General features: G+C 33.7%; 1 protein-coding gene across 1 annotated transcript; it reads right to left on the minus strand.

Moving 5' to 3' along the window:
• Positions 1–2,670: 2,670 nt before the first annotated feature.
• On the minus strand, positions 2,671–4,106 carry LOC139890342 (uncharacterized). The gene is made up of 4 exons (XM_071873230.1): positions 3,740–4,106; positions 3,520–3,623; positions 3,189–3,256; positions 2,671–3,031 (listed from the first exon to the last, which is right to left on the minus strand). The coding sequence occupies exons 1-4, from the start codon at positions 4,104–4,106 to the stop codon at positions 2,671–2,673; spliced, it is 900 nt and encodes a 299-aa protein (XP_071729331.1).
• Between the last annotated feature and the right edge of the window lie 18,112 nt (positions 4,107–22,218).

Here is a 22,218-nt window from a genome sequence, read left to right on the forward strand (position 1 = left end):
ACGTAAACAAAATATTATATTAAATACTTTATATGATTGTATCTGTTTCAAAATGTTTATCAATGGAATTAGAAGATAAGGTCAAATGATTGAATTATCAGATATATTGAATTATGATTACAAGTCTCTGTTGAAAGACCCACGTTGATTTGAGAAATCTTCCATTTTAACAATATTCGGAAAATGGTAAAGTAATTTATAAATAAGAACAAATTGTCAATCATTGAAAACTAGACAAAGGATAGTGGAAGATTGAATCTCATAAAGACTCGATTGATCTATTTAGTTTTAAACGTACAAAAACATTTTCAGTTTAAAAAGAAATTTATTATTAAAACGTATATAACTTTTATAAATATCTAGAACCACTTTTGACAACTCATTACTTAACTAGTATGATAAAGATAACGTTATTTATATTTTATTTTATTAAATATATATAACGATTTAAATTAATATTATATATATTTATACGCGTATTATACGTACATAGTTTTATACTTTTACTATACTTAAACTTTACCTTTACTTTATTTTTACTTTACTTTAACTTTAATAATTCACTTTAATAATTCATACTTTAATAATTCACTTTAATAATTCATACTTTAATAATTCATACTTTAATAATTCACTTTAATAATTCATACTTTAATAATTCACTTTAATAATTCACTTTAATAATTCAAAAATCTATTATAAATAAAATTCAATAGGTTTCATTATTTCATAGAAACTTGAAAATATTTTTCTCTAAACTCTCTCAATCGATTTACATATATATATATATATATATATATATATATATATATATATATATATATATATATATATATATATATATATATATATATATATATATATATATATATATATATATATTTACTCCATATTATTTCAAGATATTATTAGTATACATAAAATATTACGACGGAGTGCTGTCCGAGTGATTTCGAAATTGTTTTTCGAGTAGGATAGGATTAAGGAAATTATGGGTTATAGCTATGGAGGTGATTGAGTATGGTTCATGGGTATGCTCGTGAGGTCAATATAGTGTTTATCATTTCCGTTGCGTCTACGTACCTTTCCTGCAATATTGAATCTCAATATTGATACGTTCGTGAATCCGAGGCCAACCTTGCACTTGTTCAATGATGTTATATGTATTTTTACTACGAAATACAGTATGGTGAGTTTCATTTGCCCTTTTTACTCTTTACATTTTTGGGCTGAGAATACATGCAAATGCTTTATTAACCGTTTTTACAAAATTTATATGCGTGAGTTTCATTTACCTTTTTACCCTTTATATTTTTGGGACTGAGAATACATGCGCTTTTATAAATGTTTGACGAAATAGACACAAGTAATTGAAACTACATTCTTTGGTTGAATTATCGAAATCGAATATGCCCCTTTTTATTAAAGTCTGGTAATCTAAGAATTAGGGAATAGACACCCTAATTGACGCGAATCCTAAAGATAGATCTATTGGGTCTAACAAACCCCATCCAAAGTACCTGATGCTTTAGTACTTCGAAATTTATATCATGTCTGAAGGAGGATCCCGGAATGATGGGGGATATTCTTATATGTATCTAGTTAATGTCGGTTACCAGGTGTTCACCATATGAATGATTATTTTTGTCTCTATGCATGAGACGTATATTTATGAGAACTGGAAATGAAATTCTTGTGGTCTATGAAAATAATGGAAATAAATGATTATGATAAACTAATGAACTCACCAACCTTTTGGTTGACACTTTAAAGCATGTTTATTCTCAGGTGTTAAAGAAATCATCCGCTGTGCATTTGCTCATTTTAAAGATATTACTTGGAGTCTCTCATAGCATATTTCGAAGAACGTTGCATTCGAGTCATTGAGTTCATCAAAGATTATTATTAAATCAATTTATAGTTGGATAGTGGATATTATGAAATGGTATGCATGCCTGTCAATTTTCGATGTAAAGAAAGTTTGTCTTTTAAAAACGAATGCAATGTTTGTAAAATGTATCATATAGAGGTCAAATACCTCGCAATGTAATTAACTATTGTGAATCGTTTATAATGTATATGAACGGGTCCTTTCATATGTAACATTCTATCGTCCAAAAACAATCTCGTGCCACTAACCGTATATTCCGAATCATTATCAAGCGACCATTGCTATGAATCGTTTGAATTCGACATAGTCACCACTCCTATATTCCAAATCAAGTCCGTAAGTTTACACATATTTCTCGACCCAATCTCGTTTACATGACCATTTCCACCCCTCGGAATTAAACTGATTCGCAAGAGAGCAATTTTCATCCGAGTCTAAATAAAATAATCTCCCAAACTTTTCTCGTAACCTGCCATTTCCAAGCCAATTATCCTTCCAAAAAAGAATAAATTGCCCATTACCAACTTTTGCTCTAAGAACGTTATTCGGTAAAAGGCCTTTATTTTTAACTTTGTGGAACCAGTTAACAATATTATACTAAACACCTTTAAACGATATAGGAATGCTATCTAAACCTGCTTTTAAGCCATATAATGCTTTCAAAACCGAGGCTCAAATAGTGTTAGGCGAATTAATAAACCTCCATATCCATTTAAATAAAATACCGTAATTAAAGGAACGTACACTACCAACATCCAAACTCCATTTATCAAGGGAACCTAACACTTGATCCCAAGAAACCCAATGCATTTTTTTTTATCATTTTCGGTACTACCCCAAAAGAAACCGGCTCTTAAACTCTCCAATTTATCTAACGTCATTTCCGGGCATTTAAAAATCGATAAATAATAAACTCCCAAACTTCCCAAAACTGCCTTTTTTAAAGTTAATCTACCACCAATCAATAAAAGTTTTGCATTCCAACCCGGCAACTTTTTAAGGAATCCATCTTCTAAAGGTTTCTGATTTGCAATTGTATTCATATTAACACCGATAGGTAAGCCCAAATAAGTAAAAGGGAACACACCTTTCGAGCAACCCATTTGTTGAACACACGAATCAATTTGTAACTCATCCATCCTGAGGCCAAAAAGATATGATTTAGTCACATTAATTTTTAAACCCGACATGTTATAAAAATCATTAAGAGTAGTTAAGGTATTTGCCAAACTTTCTCGATTCCACTTCGACAAAATAATTGCATCATCCGCATAAAAAAGATGTGATATATTGACACTTGAATTCCCAACTTTCACCCCATGAATCAGCCTCACTTCCAGCTTTTCTTTTAATAAATATGTAATCCTTCCATGACAATTAGAAATAGAAAAGGAATAATCGGATCTCCCTGTCGAAGCCCTCGATGTAACCGAAATTTACCGATTGGGCTCCCTTTAACTAAAATCGATGTTTTCGCATCATACAAACACAATTTTATCCAATTTCATCATCTAGATCCAAAACCCAACGTGACAAACATATGATTTAAAAATTCCCAATTAACAGGATCGTACGCCTTTTCAAAATCAATTTTAAAACTCATAAGGCGCTGTTTCTTAAATTTATACCAATTCACTAATAATAAGAAGCCCATAAAGGATTTGTCTTCCTTTAATAAAATCCGTTTGTTCATGAGAAATAACTTTGTCAATAACATGAGCTAACTGATTGGCTAGTATATTAGAGATAATTTTATATTGAACCCCGATCAATGAAATGGGTCTATAATCTTTAATACACATCGGGTTTGACACTTTTGGATAAGGGTAATAAACGCCTAACACTCACCTTTTCCCGTTTGATTTTCTGAAAATGCAGTTTTGATCGATGTCACCAAGTCACCCTTGAAGGAATCCCAAAACCTTTTAATAAACAAAAACATGTACCCATCCAGACCCGGATATTTATCATTACCACAATCCCACACCACAATTCTAATCACCTCTTCAGTAACATCAATCTGCAACAGTTCGTTATCAGCATCAGGAAGACGCGAACCTACTGTCAAAACAGATCGCAGGCTGTTTGAGACAGCCGTGAACTTAACACTATAAAATTGTTTGAATGCGTTTTTTATAATAGCCGATTCCGTCACCCACACACCATTTAACGAAATACCAAGAACTGGTTGTTTACTTCTTCGATGTGTTAGCATTTCAAGAACATGTTTCTAGTTCTCATATCCTTCCACAATCCGTTTAATTTTAGATTTTTGGATAACATCTTTCTCTTCAATCTTTCGGATATTTATCACCTCATTTAACAACTCTAATCTCTCCTTACCATCTTCATCAGAAACTGAGTTATCATCTATCTTTTTCTCAATATCTCCAATTTCAGCATCAATAACTTTGGATCTTAATCTCAACTCAATTCGTTTAGCATTAACCCGAACTTTAATTGCACCTTTTAAAATTTTAAGTCTATCATTGAAAGCACATGTTTCTAAGTACTCTTGCGAATCTAAAGTTGATTGTACATGCTCATCGAAGCCACCCATACTAAGCCATGAATTAAAAAACTTAAACGGTAATGGGCCAAAATCCAATCTTTTGTCATGGATCATAATAGGAAAATGATCCAAATGCACCCGGTTAAGTACTTCCAATTCCAACTTAAAACCGCAGTATTGTGTAATGCATTCGGAGAAACCAAAACTCGATCAATTCTACTCATTTTTGATGCCACTTTATTCATCCAAGTGAACCTTCTACCACATAAAGGAAAATCAACCAACCCGACATTATCAATAAACGAGTTGAACACCCTTGCCTCGGTCCCTATTAAAAACCGAACCATATCTTTCCTCTTCCTCTCTAACTTCATTCATATCTCCAAATAACATGTATTCCCCAGCGTTATTGTTGATGAACGAAATTAATCTATCCCACAAACTAGCTTTGGCGTTCGAGTTATGCAGATTGTATACATTAACCATAAAATAATCGGCATCCGAACCCACCTATTTTTCTTTTACTATAACAAAATTTTCATCACTCCACACACGATCTTTAATAAAAAAAAATTAGGATTCCATATCGATATAATCCCCCCTGACATACCTCTCGATAACGAACAAGCAAAATCAAATGATTAATTTCCCCACATCGATTTGATACGAAACAATTCCATTATTTTCATTTTCAATTATTGAATCCCTGAAAGTTGAACTTTGTTTGCATAACACATTTCCTTAATCCAACTCTGTTTTCCCCTCTTCTTGCACCCCCTTATATTCACCGATAAAAGCTTCGTTGATTAAGCATAGTAATCCCCACCTTGCTCGCCAACTTCTCATACAACTTGCGTGTTTTATATTCATCTATGCCTATGCCTATTTTAGCACCAATCGACATAAATAAATATGCTTCTTCATTATTCAAATTATGTGCACGCTTATTGTATGAAGGAAATGAACTACAACGTGGATCAAATTTCCAATACATGTACCCAAACGAATGGGCATGTTTTCCTTCTTTTCGTGAGCCACTGCCATTATTACTAGTACCACCATCTTTTTTTCATGTACTCCAGTTTGATTCAAAGGAGTAGGAGTCTCGGATTCTACCTTTCGAACACTATTTCTTTAACAGATGATTCGTATGTTTCTGATGGTGATCGGACCTATCCTCTTCTGCATCCTTATTACTCCCATCATCGAGTTTAATTCTCCATGTTCCGACCTCGTGAACATGAACTTCATACAAAACCCCATTTATTTACACATTTATCCATTCATTAATCATACTTTTTTGTCTTGTGGAAATGCAAACACGTCCTAAACTCATAACATCACAGTTTTCTTTGTCGAAGAATATGATGTAGGATTAATGTGCAAGGTACAACATATAACTATATGGCCAACTTCATTTGAGCCTTCGGGGTCACACACATATACAACGAGACGTCAAATAAAATATATATATGATGTATATATATTACTCAAGTAACAAAATAGTAAATAGAAATTAATTCATTTACTATTTATATAAATAGTAGATGAAACGAAATTAATTAATTTACTATTTACATGAAAGCGACATGATAGAAATTATTAATTATAAGTTACATAATATACCCCTAATGTATTTGAAAAATACGACTTTGAAAAAGGAAATTACAAAAGAAGTTAAAACCTCAATCATGTTTACGCGTTTTAAAATCAAGTGGTTTATATATATATATATATATATATATATATATATATATATATATATGTATATATATATATATGTATGTATATATATATATATGTATGTATATATATATATATGTATGTATATATATACATATGTACATATGTATATACATATGTACATATGTATATACATATGTATGATCAGGCTTTTGAGGGAGATAAACGAACATTTGAAAAACAGAGAAACAAAATAAAACAATATCATATAATATTTTTAGTTCCTTTTGTAAAGAAAGACGACTAAATAGTATGGAGTATTATTTAGTTGTTTCATAAAATTAATCAAGGGTTGATTAATATGTTACTTGGGTTTGGACTAGCATCTATTGGCGTTGTTTGAAAGTGTAGTGTGGACTATCCAAAGAGACGGTCATACTTTTGATCGTAGGTTTCTCTCCATTCTTCAAGAAAGGTATATCGTTAACTCATCTTATGATTTAATAATCATGACAATTATTATGGTGTAACTGGATTATTGGAAAAGTTTAATCGTATGCATGTTTCATTAAATATATGAATATTTAATCTTGTAAATATTTTATGAAATAATAAAAGATTATTATTTTAACTATCCGCTGCGTTAATTTGATTTGAAAGTACACATGGTTTTCCAACATATGAATCATCCAAGTAGTTCCGATACTCTCTTAAACGCACTAGACTTCCAAGCACATAAAGGCATGCCCGGAATCTCAATCCAAGTTAACCTATCATCCATTACAAATTTCTTAACTATAGGGCAAGCAAACACATATATTGTGTTTAATTTGAATGCGGCACAAGCATCCACCGATTCAAACTTACACCATATCTACAAACCACCCACGTAGTGTACCGAAACATCGAAAAACCCTCCACTTTTAACACCATTCTAAAACTTGGATGAGACTGAATATCTTTCAACTTAATCATCATCATTTCCATAGGGTTCGACATTTGAAACAATTCATGTTCAGCTAAAACAACTTTCTTTATCGGCACATACTTCTCACCTTGAACTGTTGGTTTCACCACGTTAGCAGTCACGTTCGCATAAGTACCAAACTTGGAGCTGTTCTGAGACGTATGAGCTGCATAATAATTGTTACCCTGACCTTGTGGATTCGAAACTTGTTTTTTAACCCTAGAGATATCTTGTCCACGTTGGAACCTAGCCAATGTAGCAAACAGTTTCATCTTCTCAACGTAGATTGTGGATAATAATTTCGCTAGAGTGATTGGATCTTTCACATTAGCGAATCGAACAAATCCAAACCGTGAACTCAATTTGAATTTTTCTATCGCCACATATGAATAGACAATCGTACCGTAATCTTTACAGATATGCCATAAACCTTGACGATCCATGCTATCCGGTAGATTAGTGACACAGAAAGTCGTCATTTCCTTTTATTTATCTAATTGATATGGATTAGCAATTTAATTGCCATTACGAACCTTATAGGTCCACCCTTCATCATCCTTACGGAACCACTGTCTTCCACCCATGATTAACGGTGAGTTTCGCCTGATACGAACGAAAAAAAGAGGCGGTGAGTTTAAGAAACCCTAATCGCCCAAAAAATTTGGAGCGTGACCCATAATTAAAAAATGCAAAAGGTTACATGGACCAACATGTTCTTATTAATTGGCTTGATATGATGCAGCAACTTGAAAGGGGTTGTTCGGTCATAGAAGCAGGTCCAACAAGTTCTAAATATTGTTGTCTTGAGAACTTTCATCCTGTCGTTGAACTTCATTAGTCTCATATGATGCATATTCATTTCTTCTATCGAATGATATGTTGGATTGACCCGCATTCAACCCAAATTTTGCATAGTAACTAATATGGATCTTATGAAAAACTCACACTCGATCTAGAGGCGGAATTACTAGACAAAGCTTTAATCTAATAAACTTAACTTGCGGGATTGAATGAATCAAACCTAGACCTATGGAATGCATTAGATCAATATCTAGAAGTTGATATATGTGTTGGGATGTTTAGGAACGACTTAAAGCACATAAAAACGGCTAGGGTTTCATATAAGTGTGTAACATTGGAATGAAACCCGTAACCCGTATTTATATACTCTCAGCGCTCTATCGTACTACAGAATTTGTCTATCGTACGACAGTCTCACACTGTCATGCCATTGACAACAATCTGTATTATTCCATCGACTTGACTCTATCGTGCGACAGAGGCACTCCGTCGTGTGATAAACTTTGTTTGTCGTGCAGCGAACTTATTAGTGTAACTTTCGATTAACATTGTGACGACCCGGAAATTTCTGACCAAATTTAAACTTTATCTTTAAATGATTTAATGTTTTCGACGCGATAAGCAAAGTCTGTAATGTTCAGTCTCAAAATTTTGAAACTATATTCATGTAATCAATTATTCTTTGACTGTTCTCTAAGATTCACGAACAATATATATATAACTTAATGTGCATATATATATATATATATATATATATATATATATATATATATATATATATATTTAGTTAAACGATAGTAACATTCGATTATTGATTCGATTGATATTTAGATAAGTTAACTAAAATGTTTAAGATGAACCAGTAAAACACTAATTTGCTACAATATTTTCGAATTGCTACAGTACCCGAAAAGCTACAGTGTTTTCGAAAATCACTATTTGCTACAGTAAAACACTATTTCAAAATGAAAATGTATATATGTATATGTATATACTACGAGACGATGATTTTTAGAAGCAAATAACCAAAACACTTAATTGATTAAAGCTACACTTCGAGTGACATAGTTTATCAATGATTAAGTTTAATTTTTGATAAAGGTACACGTCGCGTAACGAAAAGTACTAGTTTTCTAAGCGTACGAAAATGCATTCGAGAAACTGGAACCGGGACATAAGTTGAGTGACAACGTACGAGTCAACGGACCAAAAATTACAAATCAACTATGCACGTGAATTTAATATAATATATAATTAATTATATAAATTAAATATATTATATTTATATTATAAAAACATGTCGACAAACTAGAAGTTAAAACGATGAGTGCAGGACAGCTAGCCCATGTGATCGCATGGGAAACATGTCGAATGATTTAGTTCACAGGCAGTCTTCATTTTGTAAAAACCTAAAAAAATAAAAATTCAGAATGGGGGGAGAAGACTAGTTCTTTAGGGTCTGCTAGGGAAAGACCATTCGGGTTCCATTTTCGAGAACTACACGAAAACAGACAATCTAACTCTAACAGAAATACATAAACCCCTTGATTCTCCCCACACTTAGTTAGCTGTGGTGTCGAAATTGTGATTAACTTCGTTGTCGACTTCCATCGGACCATGTATGTAATGTTTAACTCTGTGACCATTAACTTTAAATTCAATCCCATTTGAATTTATCAATTCTATCGTTCCGTATGGGAAAACTCTTTTGACTATGAATGGTCCAGACCATCTTGATTTCAATTTTCCAGGAAATAGCTTGAATCGTGAATTGAAAAGAAGAACTCTGTCTCCTTCTTTAAATTCTTTTGAACTTCTGATTCTTTTATCATGCCATTTCTTCGTTCTTTCTTTATAGATTAACGAATTTTCGTATGCTTCATGTCTTAATTCTTCTAATTCGTTTAGTTGACTTAATCGTAGACGTCCGGCTTCATGTAAATCAAGATTACATGTCTTCAAAGCCCAAAATGCTTTGTGTTCAATTTCTACTGGAAGATGACATGCTTTTCCATAAACAAGTCTAAAAGGTGTGGTTCCAATTGGAGTTTTGTAGGCTGTTCTAAAAGCCCAGAGTGCATCCTCCAATTTAATGGACCATTCCTTCGGATTTGATCCTACGGTTTTCTCTAGAATACGTTTTAAAGCTCGGTTGGTATTTTCAACTTGTCCACTTGTTTGTGGATGATATGCGGTGGAGATTTTATGAGTTACTCCATATCTTTTAAGAACTTTCTCAAGTTGATTATTACAGAAATGAGTACCCCGATCACTTATTAAAGCTTTCGGTGTTCCAAACCTTGCAAAAAGACGTTTTAAAAAATTGACTACAACTCGTGCATCGTTAGTTGGGAGAGCTTGTGCTTCCGCCCATTTAAATACATAATCAATGGCTACGAGTATATATAGATTATTATGAGATTTTGGAAATGGACCCATAAAGTCAATACCCCAAATGTCAAATACTTCACATACTTGGATGACATTTTGTGGCATTTCATCACGTTGACTTATTTTTCCGGCCCTTTGACAAGCATCACAGGATTTGCAAAGAAGGTGTGCGTCTTTGTAAATTGTAGGCCAATAGAATCCAGCATCATAAACTTTTCTTGCTGTTAGTTGAGGCCCATAATGCCCTCCTGTTGGTCCTGTGTGACAATGGTTTAATATTTTACTAGTTTCATCTCCAAATACACATCGGCGTATTATTCCATTGGGACAACTTTTAAACAGATGTGGATCTTCCCAAAAATAGTGTTTTATATCACTGAAGAATTTCTTTCGTCTTTGGTACGATAATCCTTTTTCAAGGAATCCACATACTAAGTAGTTTGCATAGTCTGCAAACCATGGAATTTCTTTATAATCTATCTTCAATAGATATTCATCAGGAAAGTTGTCTTGTATGGCCGATTCATTTAGAACTTCTAATTCGGGATTTTCAAGACGAGAAAGATGATCAGCGGCGAGATTTTCTGCTCCTCTTTTATCTCGGATTTCAATATCAAACTCTTGTAAGAGTAAGATCCAACGGATTAATCTTGGTTTAGCATCTTGTTTTGAAAATAGGTATCTAAGAGCAGAATGGTCGGTATAGACCACCGTTTTTGCTAGAACGAGATATGATCGAAATTTGTCAAAAGCAAAGACAATAGCAAGGAGTTCTTTTTCAGTAGTTGTATAGTTCGTTTGTGCTCCTTGTAATGTCTTACTAGCATAATATATAGGTTGAAATCGTTTTTCAATCCTTTGTCCTAAAACGGCTCCCATTGCAAAATCACTTGCATCGCACATTAGTTCAAATGGTAGATTCCAATTTGGTGTTATCATGATCGGCGCATTAGTGAGTTTTTCTTTAAGAATATTAAAAGATTTGATACACTCATCTGAAAAGATGAATGGAGCATCCTTTTCTAGGAGTTTATTCATAGGAGTGGCAATTTTAGAAAAATCTTTTATGAAACGTCGGTAAAAACCGGCATGCCCTAGAAAACTCCTAACTCCTCTAACATTGGTGGGATGTGGAAGTTTAGCAATTACATCTACTTTAGCTCTATCCACTTCAATTCCTTCTTTTGAAATTTTATGTCCAAGAACGATGCCTTCTTTAACCATGAAATGACATTTCTCCCAATTAAGTACTAGATTTGATTGTTCGCATCTAATAAGCATTCGTTCCAGATTAACTAGACATGATTCAAATGTATCACCGAAGACTGAAAAGTCATCCATGAATACTTCCATGCATTCTTCTATCATGTCGTGAAAAATCGCCATCATACACCTTTGAAAGGTTGCAGGGGCGTTGCAAAGTCCAAATGGCATGCGTTTGTAAGCAAAAGTACCATAAGGGCACGTGAATGTGGTTTTCTCTTGATCTTCGGGTGCTATTGGAATTTGAAAATATCCGGAAAATCCATCTAGAAAACAATAGTAACTATTTCCGGCTAATCTTTCCAACATTTGATCTATGAAAGGTAAGGGAAAGTGATCTTTTCTGGTGGCGTCATTTAATTTTCTATAATCAATATACACACGCCATCCTGTTACAGTCCTAGTAGGAATAAGTTCATTTTTCTCATTTGTAATGACAGTCATGCCACCCTTCTTAGGCACGCATTGAACTGGGCTTACCCATGGACTATCAGAGATTGGATAAATTAGACCTGCATCTAGCAGTTTAATAATCTCTTTCTTAACTACATCTTGCATATTAGGATTTAGTCTTCGTTGGCGTTGCACATACGTTTTATGACCTTCTTCCATAAGGATTTTATGTGTGGAATACGAAGGACTTATTCCTTTAATATCATGAATCTTCCATGCAATGGCTGGTTTATGAGCTTTCAACACAGAAATGAGTTGTGATTTCTCATTTTCAGTAAGAGAAGACGATATTATTACAGGTAATTCAGATTCACCATGTAAATAAGCGTATTCCAAATGGTTTGGAAGTGGCTTTAACTCTAATTTCGGAGGTTCTTCTATCGATGATTTGTATCGATATCTGTCTTCTTCTTTTAGCATTTGAATTTCTTCTGTTGTTGGTTCATATCCATTAGCTATAAGTGTAGCTAACATTTCAGCTTCATCAATTGGTTCATTACCTTCTCCTAAAGAACATTCTCCTGTTCCTTGAAATTCTGGAAATTCTTCTAATAATTCTGCATGTGCATCTATAGTTTGAATATAATAACATGTATCATCTGCAGATTGCGGTTGTTGCATTGCTCTATCAACTGAAAAGGTAACACTCTCATCTTCTATACTTAGGGTCAGTTTCTTACCGAACATGTCTATCATTGATTTAGCCGTGTTTAAGAATGGTCTTCCTAATATGAGAGGAACTTGAGAATCTTCTTCCATGTCCAGAACAACAAAATCTACTGGAAATACTAAAGTACCAACTTTAACTAGCATGTTCTCCATTATTCCTCTAGGATATTTTATTGATCTATCGGCTAGTTGTATGCTTATTCTTGTTGGTTTCAATTCTCCAAGGTCTAGTTTAGTGTATAGTGAATATGGCATTAAATTTATACTAGCACCTAAATCTGCTAATGCTTCTATTGAACTAAGACTACCCAGAAAACATGGAATTGTGAAACTTCCTGGATCAGATAGTTTTTCTGGTATCTTATTCAACAGCACTGCTGAACAATTAGCATTCATAGTAACAGCCGAGAGTTCTTCCATTTTCTTTCTATTTGAGATTAGATCTTTCAAGAATTTAGCATATCTAGGCATTCCTGAAATCACATCAATGAAAGGAAGATTTACATTTATCTGTTTAAACATATCTAAGAATTTGGATTGCTCGGCTTCAAGTTTCTCTTTCTTCATTTTACTCGGGTAAGGAAGTGGTGGTTGGTATGGTTTAAGTTAACTGTGTTATCTTCATTAACCTTTTCAACTACCGGTTATTTTTCCTTATCTTGATCAGGTTGTGGTTCTTGTGGAGTAGGAATAGCTTCATCAGAAGTTACAGGTATTTCAGGTGGTTTAAGTGTTGTACCACTTCTTGTGGTAATGGCTTTAGCTGTTTCATTCCGGGGGTTAGCATTTGTATCACTAGGTAGACTTCCCGGTTTTCTTTCACCTATTAACCTTGCTAGGTTACTTACTTCTTGTTCTAGATTTTGAATAGAAGCTTGTTGATTTCTAAATGCTTGAGCATTTTGTTCATTGGTTTGTTTTTGAGATGTGAAAAACTGCGTTTGAGTTTCAACTAGCTTCGTCATCATATCTTCTAAATTCGGCTTTTTATCATCGGTTTGTTGTGGTGGTTTGTTTTGAAAATTAGGTCTTTGCTGATTGTAAGTATTATTGGATACTTGTTGATTGCTAGGACCTTGTTGGTTGTTGTATGGAATATTTCGGTTATAATTCTGGTTTTGATTGTAAATCGGTCTTGGCGGTTGATAATTATTCTGATAATTATTTCCAGGCCTTTGGTTTATGTATGAAATATTCTCTCTTTGTTCCATTGTTAATTCAATACTGAGACAATCTTTTGTCAAATGTGGTCCTCCACACTGCTCACAACTAATTCGTATTGAGTGAATATCTTTTGTCATCTTTTCCATTCGTCTCTCCACAGCATCTATCTTTGCGGAAATGGAATCTAAGTCATGGCTAGAATCGGCTCTAGCTGCTTTAGATGATCTAACGATATCTTTTTCTTGGTGCCACTCATGTGAGTGGGAAGCAGTGTTATCAATAATTTTGTAAGCATCAGTTTCGGTTTTCTTCATAATAGAACCACCAGCTGCTATATCTATGTCTTTCCTTGTAGTGATGTCGCATCCTTGGTAGAATATTTGTACTATTTGACAGGTGTCTAAACCATGTTGCGGACATCCTCTTAACAACTTTCCATATCTAGTCCATGCCTCATATAGAGTTTCATTTGGCTTCTGTGTAAACGTAACAATTTCTGCTTGAAGTCTTACGGCTTTAGATGCAGGAAAGAATTGTTTAAGAAATTTTTCAACTAAAACATCCCATGTCTCAATCGCCCCTTCAGGTAACGATTCCAACCAATCTTTGGCTTCTCCCTTTAAAGTCCAGGGAAATAACATGAGATATATCTGTTCATCCTCCACTTCTCGGATTTTAAATAGTGTGCAGATCCTATTAAAGGTACGTAGATGTTCATTTGGATCTTCCTTCGGCGCACCACTAAATTGGCATTGATTAGTCACCATGTGTAGAATTTGTCCTTTGATTTCATAATCTGGCGCATTAATGTCTGGATGAGTAATTGCGTGACCTTGGCCAGTGCGTTTAGCTCTCATTCGGTCTTCCATACTTAAAGGTTCCAGATTCTCCATAATTGAATTTGTTGAATCGGAATCACTAGAGGATTCTGATTTAATGGTTCGTTCCTCAACAATCTCTGTTTGAATGATTGGTGGTTCCGGAGGAAAATTTAATGGTTCAGGATCTACGAATCGTTCCTGAATATTCTCCGGATTCTCAATTGTGAGGTCGGGTTCAAAAAATGGATTATCGGAAATTTGAACTGAAGTACTTGGTCGACTGGATGACGATTCTAAAGAAAAATCAACGGCGGTAATATTTGCTAAATGTCTTGATCTAGTTACAGGTGGTGAACGTACAAAAGGTGGTGAACGTCTTGCTCGGTGCATTCACTGAATATCCTATTAGTTTTTAAAAGGAAAGAAAAATTATAATAAGTTATCCAATCAATAGACTTTTCTGATTTTGCCCACGTTTCGAATAACCAAAAGATGCAGCAGAGGGGCAGGATTCGTTTGGTCTCAATATAATTGAGGACTGTTTGGCTCCAATAACCCGGTCCACGTACAAATCCAACTATTACTACGAACCAGAAAATTTTGATGTCTATTAATTTAACCACTTAAAATAAATTTTCGTAATTTTAAGAAATTTAGATAAGAAGTAGAATAAAAATCTATGTCCTAAAACTAGAATAGCGAGAACTAAGAAAGAAAAAGAGCTCGTCGAAAAAGGTCGAAAAAGAAAAATGGTTGAAAAATAAAAGGTGACGGAAAAATAAAAGAAACTTATAACACTTAAAAAACACTTGACTAACCTAACCTTATTACTACAACTAACTTAAAATTATAATCGCAAATTGAGATTACTAATTGGAATGATAATTGATACATAGGTAAAAGTCGTCTAAAAATATTAAAGCTTACAATAAAAACTAAATCCCAAAATAACTTAAAAAGAAACTAAACTTAAAAAGGCGTCGCAAAATTCTAAAGCACCTAAATCTTAGTCTAAAGAAAAAGCACTTAAGGAATTCTACGGCAAAGCCTAAAAATCTAGAAGTAAAAATAACTATGGCAAAAACTAAGTTTTCAAACTAAATATGGGCTAAAAATACAAATATTACGCTAAAACAATTAAAAAGGAACAAAATATAAAAATATACAAAAAGTTGTAAAAAGTACAATTTTTATAAAAATATTATTTTTATATTATTTATTTATTAAAACTACTAATTTTATAAATTAATTAAACTAATTAATACTAAATACATAAATTAAATAAAAAGTAAAAGTAATAATAAAACTAAGTATAATAATAATAATAATTAGGGTTAAATAATAATAATAATTAATAAATACCCGTAATTAATGCTGAATTAGGGTTCTGTCGCGTGTCAGAAAAGCTCCGTGAGTCGCGGTATTTAAAGCAGCAAACCCCGCGAGTCGCGGGGTTCAGAAATTCAACTAACAGGTTAAAAATTCGACGCGTTTTTTTTTTATATATTTTCTGTTTTTATATTTTCTGTTTTTAATATCTAATTAAAAATATTTATATAATTTAAATAAAACTTATCTTTAATAACTAAGATAAAAATAAAATACTTTATAACAATATAAAAAAATAGATTTATATATATTTATACTTTTTTTTCGGTTTTTTATATTTATAAAATATATTTATAAAATAAATTAAATAAAACTTATATTTACAAACTAAAGAAACTTTATAAAACTTAAATATTTATCAAACTCCTAAAAATATTTATATTTTTGTTTTTCTTTTTATATTTTTGAATATTTAAAACGTATTTTTATAAAAACGAATTTTAATAAAAGTAAACTAAATTTTTTTTTATATATTAGCGTTGCGCTTCCGGCGTTTAAGAGTAGTTCCTCGGCAGCGGCGCCAAAAATAACTTGATGTCGTGCGAGGTGTATATAAAATAGCATATATTTTTACAGGAAATACTATTAAATACGATACAATTTACACAAGATATTTATTTATTTAGAGAATGGATATACTTAAACCTTGCTACAACACTTATAGGCAGTGTACCTAATCGTACAGTAGTGTAGTTTTTAGTAAGTCCGGTTCGTTCCACAGGGAATCTTTTTAAACAAAGCTTAACGCTATATTAGTTTACTTTTATAAAAATACAAATATATATACAAGTAATATTATTATTATAAAAGGGGGGTTTTTACCGTTTAATGACCGGTTTGTCGATTTTAAAACTTTAGTTGTAGTTAAAACAAAATGTAAAATATTAAAAATAAATACAAGACTTAAATTAAAGCGTAAAGTAAATAACGATAATGAAATTGCGAATAATAAAAATGCGATAAAATAAACTTGCGATAATTAAAAAGTACGATAATTAAAAGTGCAATTAAATACAATAACAATAAAAATGCGATAATTAGAAGTGCAATAAAATATAAAATAAAGGAAATTAAATATGAAATAAAATAATTATGCTTATTTAAACTTCTGTAATCATGATGTTTGACGTGTTCATTTTAGTTTTATGCCCATGGGTTAATTGTCCTTTGTCCTGGATTATTTAATATGTCCATACGGATTTGTCCATAATAGTCCATCAGTCATAAATATAAAGAGCGAAAGCCTTCGTCAAATTATTCTTATTCCCGAAGTTAAATATTCCAACTAATTGGGGATTCGAATTGTAACAAGATTTTAATACTTTGTTTAATAATTACACCAGGATGTCGACTGAGTATAATCCAAGGTTTTACTACTTTGTTAACAATTACACCAATTACCCTTGAATGTAATTCACCCCTGTTTCAACAAGTCTATTAACTATTAATCCAGTTCCGTATCCGGTAAAATGAATAATTATTGGTATTTATAGATATCCCGCCCACCGTACCCAGTCAAGCGTATGTGGTTATATATAAATACGTCGAATTATAAGTTTGTATATTAAATTAACAAGGTATTGTTTAGTTAATATAAAACCCATTAATAACCCATAGTCTAATTTCCACAAGTGTCGTTCTTTTATCCAAACCCCAATTATGGTACAAAGCCCAATTACCCAATTTTAGTAATTAGCCCAACATCATGATTACTTCGGATTAAATACGCATAATAATAACTTAGCTACGAGACATTAATATAAAAAGGTTGAACATAACTTACAATGATTAAAAATAGCGTAGCGTTACACGGACAGAATTTCGACTTACACCTTTACAACATTCGCTAACATACCCTTATTATTAGAATTAAAATTAAAATTAAAATTAAAATTAAAATAAAAATATAAATATATACGATATAGATAGAGAGATGGATATTTTTGGTGGATATTTTCGATCAGAATTCGTTTGCTTTTATAGGGATTTTCAGAAATTGGGGCTCCGCGACTCGCGCCATTTTTGCCTTCAAACTCCGCGAGTCGCGGAGATTGAAAATACAGCTCACATCCTTTTGGAGTCTTTCTTGCCGACGATTTATTTATAAATATAATATATATATAATTAATATAATTAATTATATATTATATTATATTTATATACATAGTTAACTTGTAATTTTTAGTCCGTTGCGTCGAGCGTTGAGAGTTGACTCATGTCCCGGTTCCGGATTTTCGAACGTCCCTGCGTACAATTTAATATCTTGTACTTTGCGTTTTGAATCTTGTACTCTTGTAATTTCGAGACGTTTCTTATCAATAATTGGAACCTCTTTGATTGACTTTTGTACTTTTGAGCTTTTTGGTCGTTTGCGTCTTCAATTCGTCGAATCTGTCTTTTGTCTTCACCTTTTATTATTTAAACGAATATCACTTGTAAATAGAACAATTTCAACTAAAAGCTTGTCTTTCTTGAGGAATAATGCTATGAAATATATGTTCGTTTTTAGCATTATCATACCACTATCACATAGGAGACTTGCCTGGGCATGAGAGTTGGTTTGCCCAGCACGCTATCTTTCAGAACCTGGACCACTTCACACATTACACAGGCAGACATCTCAATGTTCCGCCGTACCCTCATGAGTATCCAGTGATGTATGCCCACAGGGACCCCAAAGGTGCAGGCCCGAGCCGTCAGAACACAGGACCCCCATCTCCTCCTCCTCAGCATCAGTACACACAGCATACAGTCATCCCATCTCCTCCTAGGGAACCGAGCACAGGGGCATCAGGTTTTGTCGACAACCTGTTTGACACCTCCCATTTGCACACTCACAGAGATACATCTACCGACGCTCAGGATTCCGTATAGGATCAGGCTGCAAGCCGCTATATGACTGAAGGAGTCACACAGGGTATAGACAGTATGGGTATGAACCCACATTTGGGAAGCGATTTGCATGAATGGCAGAATTGGCGTACGGGGCTTATGATTCATACGAGTACATCATCGCTTACAGGACTGATCGCACGGTCAGATGAGATTCAGTTCAGGGTATCTTCTAGGATGAACACGACAAAATTGGCACAACAATTCGCTACAGATGAGGAGATGACTGATGAAGGACAATCAGCCCTTCGACCAGCGAGACAGCCCCGCACCAGCGTATCGTATTCCTTACCCTACCCTCCACCTCAACCATGACTTACCTTATTTCTGGAATATTTGGATAATTACTTATGATACTCTATTACTTTATGTTTGTACGCCCGATTTCGGGCATCACTATTTTATGTTTTTAGTACGTATGATATTTAGAATAAAATTGCATGAATAAAACGTCACAAACAAACGACGATTGAGACCGTATGAGATGGAAGCACGACTTGGAGCAAGGACGCATTAAACGAGGATGACGCTGGCAAAAGAATTGAAGAACCCATAATTGGCATGCCATCCGACTGCACGCTTTGCAACCATAGGGGAGTACTACATCTTCACCACTTTTTCAAATAGAATATACGCAAACTACTATACCACTTTAAAAACTAAGTGTGGGATTGGCAACCCCACCAACATAAACTTTTAATAACATAACGCTTCTTTTAAAACCTAAAGTGTGGGATACGTCGTATCGTTAACATTGAGGACAATGTTATTTTAAAGTGTGGGATAGAAAATATTACACATAACGATTCTTGTAAAACCCTCAAGTGTTGGTAAAACGAAATTTTTCACAAAAATTTAAAACTTTCCGAACTATAAAAACACTAAGGATTATACAATTCTATAAAAGATCAAAAAAAGTTTTTGCTACAAAATAGACAAAAGAGTAAAGCAAGGTTAAAAACTTTTTGCAAAAATCAAACCAACTTTCCAAAAGAGCATTGCATAACGAAAGGCGCAAATCGACCCGTTATAATTGTTGTGAGGCACCCCCAAATAAGGCTTTATAAGCACTCATTTTTAGTGCTTCACTATACTTCCGTTAAGAGCGCCGATGTTAACATCTCGGAATCAGAACTTGCTCTTGATCTACATTTCGGAATCACACATTTGGACAAGGATGACTAAGTTAGAACCTCAGCCAATTGTAAAGACAAAAACAACCCCCACTACACATCTTCGTTTCCATCTTCATTCCACAAATCCATTCACCTCTACTTATCTATTCTATCCGCTTCATAAACAAAGAAATAAATCCCGACAAAATCATTCCTTTTGGGAAACCCTCTACAAAACCGCATTAGAAAAAAATGCGAGCATCCGAGCCAATTATCGAAGAAGACCGCCAATGAAAGGAGGCCTCGAAGAGAAAAGCAAAAGATGCTTGTTAAAAAAAATATTTGATGAATAAAGGTTCTGAAAAAAGGAGCAGAACCAGAAAAGATTCGAGGAAAGAAACTCCTGGCAGTCAAAAAGAGGGATGCTCACCGTGAAATTCCTGACAAAAAGTTGAAAGGATCACTAAAGTCGATCTTTTAAAAATAAACTCCTATCTATCAAAACCCTTCGCACCCTAGAAACCTCCAAATCCCCATCTCTTCACAATTCAAGCTGAGTCGATAACTGAAAATTCTCTCAAATAAGTGATGGAGATTTGAGTCTTGATCAAGCCTATGATGAAGAATGTAAGTATGACTGGCTAAAAGTGATTTCATTTCTTAGAACTATAGGACACCATAAACACTTTAGTGAAATGAGTGACCCAAGTGAAATATCCCAGTTATGTAACCTCCTCTCATGCTTGTGGAAAAAGGTTTGAGAATAACAAAAAGAATAAAAACTAAGTTTTCACTCCTCCATCTTGCGGAACAAAGACCACTTGATCACTACGAATAAAAGTTTTCATTGTTTAAAGTTCAAAAGTTTGCTTGAGGACAAGCAAAGTCTAAGTGTGAGATATTTGATATCGGCTAAAAAGTCATGTTTTTACCCCCGATATTGAGTCCCAAAAGCATAAAGTTCAAAACTTTGTCGGAAAAATGATCGCTTTTTTAGTTAAATTTGTAGATAAAGTAATTATGAAGACGATGAAAAAAGAATCAAGAGAAACGGGGCTAAAACGAAGATTCTAGAGCGAAAACGGTGAAAGACAAGAAATCAAGTTACAATCCAAGGAATCAGCAAGCCAAACGGGCTGCCAAACGGCCTGCCAGTGTGGCAAACGGCATGTCAAATGCCCAGATCAAATAGCCTCATTAAACGGCTTGCTTTAGCAAATGGGCTCTGCAAACGGATTGTCAAACGGCCTGCCAGCCGTTTGCAGGCAAATTTTGTGCTTATTTAAAGGCTTTTTGTCATTCAATTTCCACACACCTCTCTTCACTCTCTCACTACAATACACTTTCTCTCACTAGAGCTTTCAAGGCCTTCTCACCTTCGAGCGGGAAATTAAGTACCCGGAGGCGAACGCCGAAGATTGTAATAGGAGCGGTGTAGAGGATGTCAGCACTTGTAATGGTCCAGATCTCTTCTGTAACGGTGAACACTTTTCTTAATTTAATGAAGTTATCTTGTTATCTTAAGTTACTTTCATCTTGCATGTTTATCTGTCTATTACGAATGTTTATTATATGTTAAATACTTTATCTGAGACTTATCATACTGTTATGCTGAAACCTTGACGGTTTAGAAGTTTAATTTACGGATCACCCTTTCTGCTTATTCACGTGGCTATAACCTAGTATTAGGACCTGATCAACCCTTGGATACAAGGTAAGTAGTTATGTGTGCTTAACATCTCAATAGGGATATAGTACCTATGTACGAATAGCTATTTATTCGTCAAAGAAGTGCTGCCCATTTAGATTGTGATTAGAGTTAGCAACATAGAGTTCAGTGAAAACTAGCTTGCTCAAAAGCATGATTCACATCAGAAGCAATGTTCTTGAGATGTTGTAAGATGATCCGGGGTTAAATAAGTGATCTCAAAGGAGAGACCTCTAATTCAATTAGCAGTACCTTAGAATATCTAAGATTGCACATCTGTTAATGTTAAGGCATAGCATAGTGTTAAGTGGTGGAATATTGTAACAACCCAACCCATTATCCAACCATAAACAGCAAAATTTATTTTTATTTTTATATACAGAGGGGTGCGCGGCGCGCAACCCCCCTCTGTGCGCGGCGCGCACAAGCTGTTTCAGCTTCTGTCTGGATTTTGCATTTTTGTTTAAAGATCTCCTACTTCCCGACAAATTTAGACGAA

This window comes from Rutidosis leptorrhynchoides, chromosome 2, assembly GCF_046630445.1.
Source record: "Rutidosis leptorrhynchoides isolate AG116_Rl617_1_P2 chromosome 2, CSIRO_AGI_Rlap_v1, whole genome shotgun sequence".
Lineage (NCBI taxonomy): Eukaryota > Viridiplantae > Streptophyta > Magnoliopsida > Asterales > Asteraceae > Rutidosis > Rutidosis leptorrhynchoides.

Bases quoted from the DNA above. Each gene is read 5' to 3' on its own strand.
- LOC139890342 (XM_071873230.1), bottom strand. From the start codon at position 4,106: ATGCTAACACATCGAAGAAGTAAACAACCAGTTCTTGGTATTTCGTTA. The intron at 3,624-3,739 runs GTGAGTGTTAGG...CTAATATACTAG, and splicing joins AGAAAATCAAACGGGAAAAG to CCAATCAGTTAGCTCATGTT. The intron at 3,257-3,519 runs GTATAAATTTAA...TTGTCATGGAAG, and splicing joins TTCTTATTATTAGTGAATTG to GATTACATATTTATTAAAAG.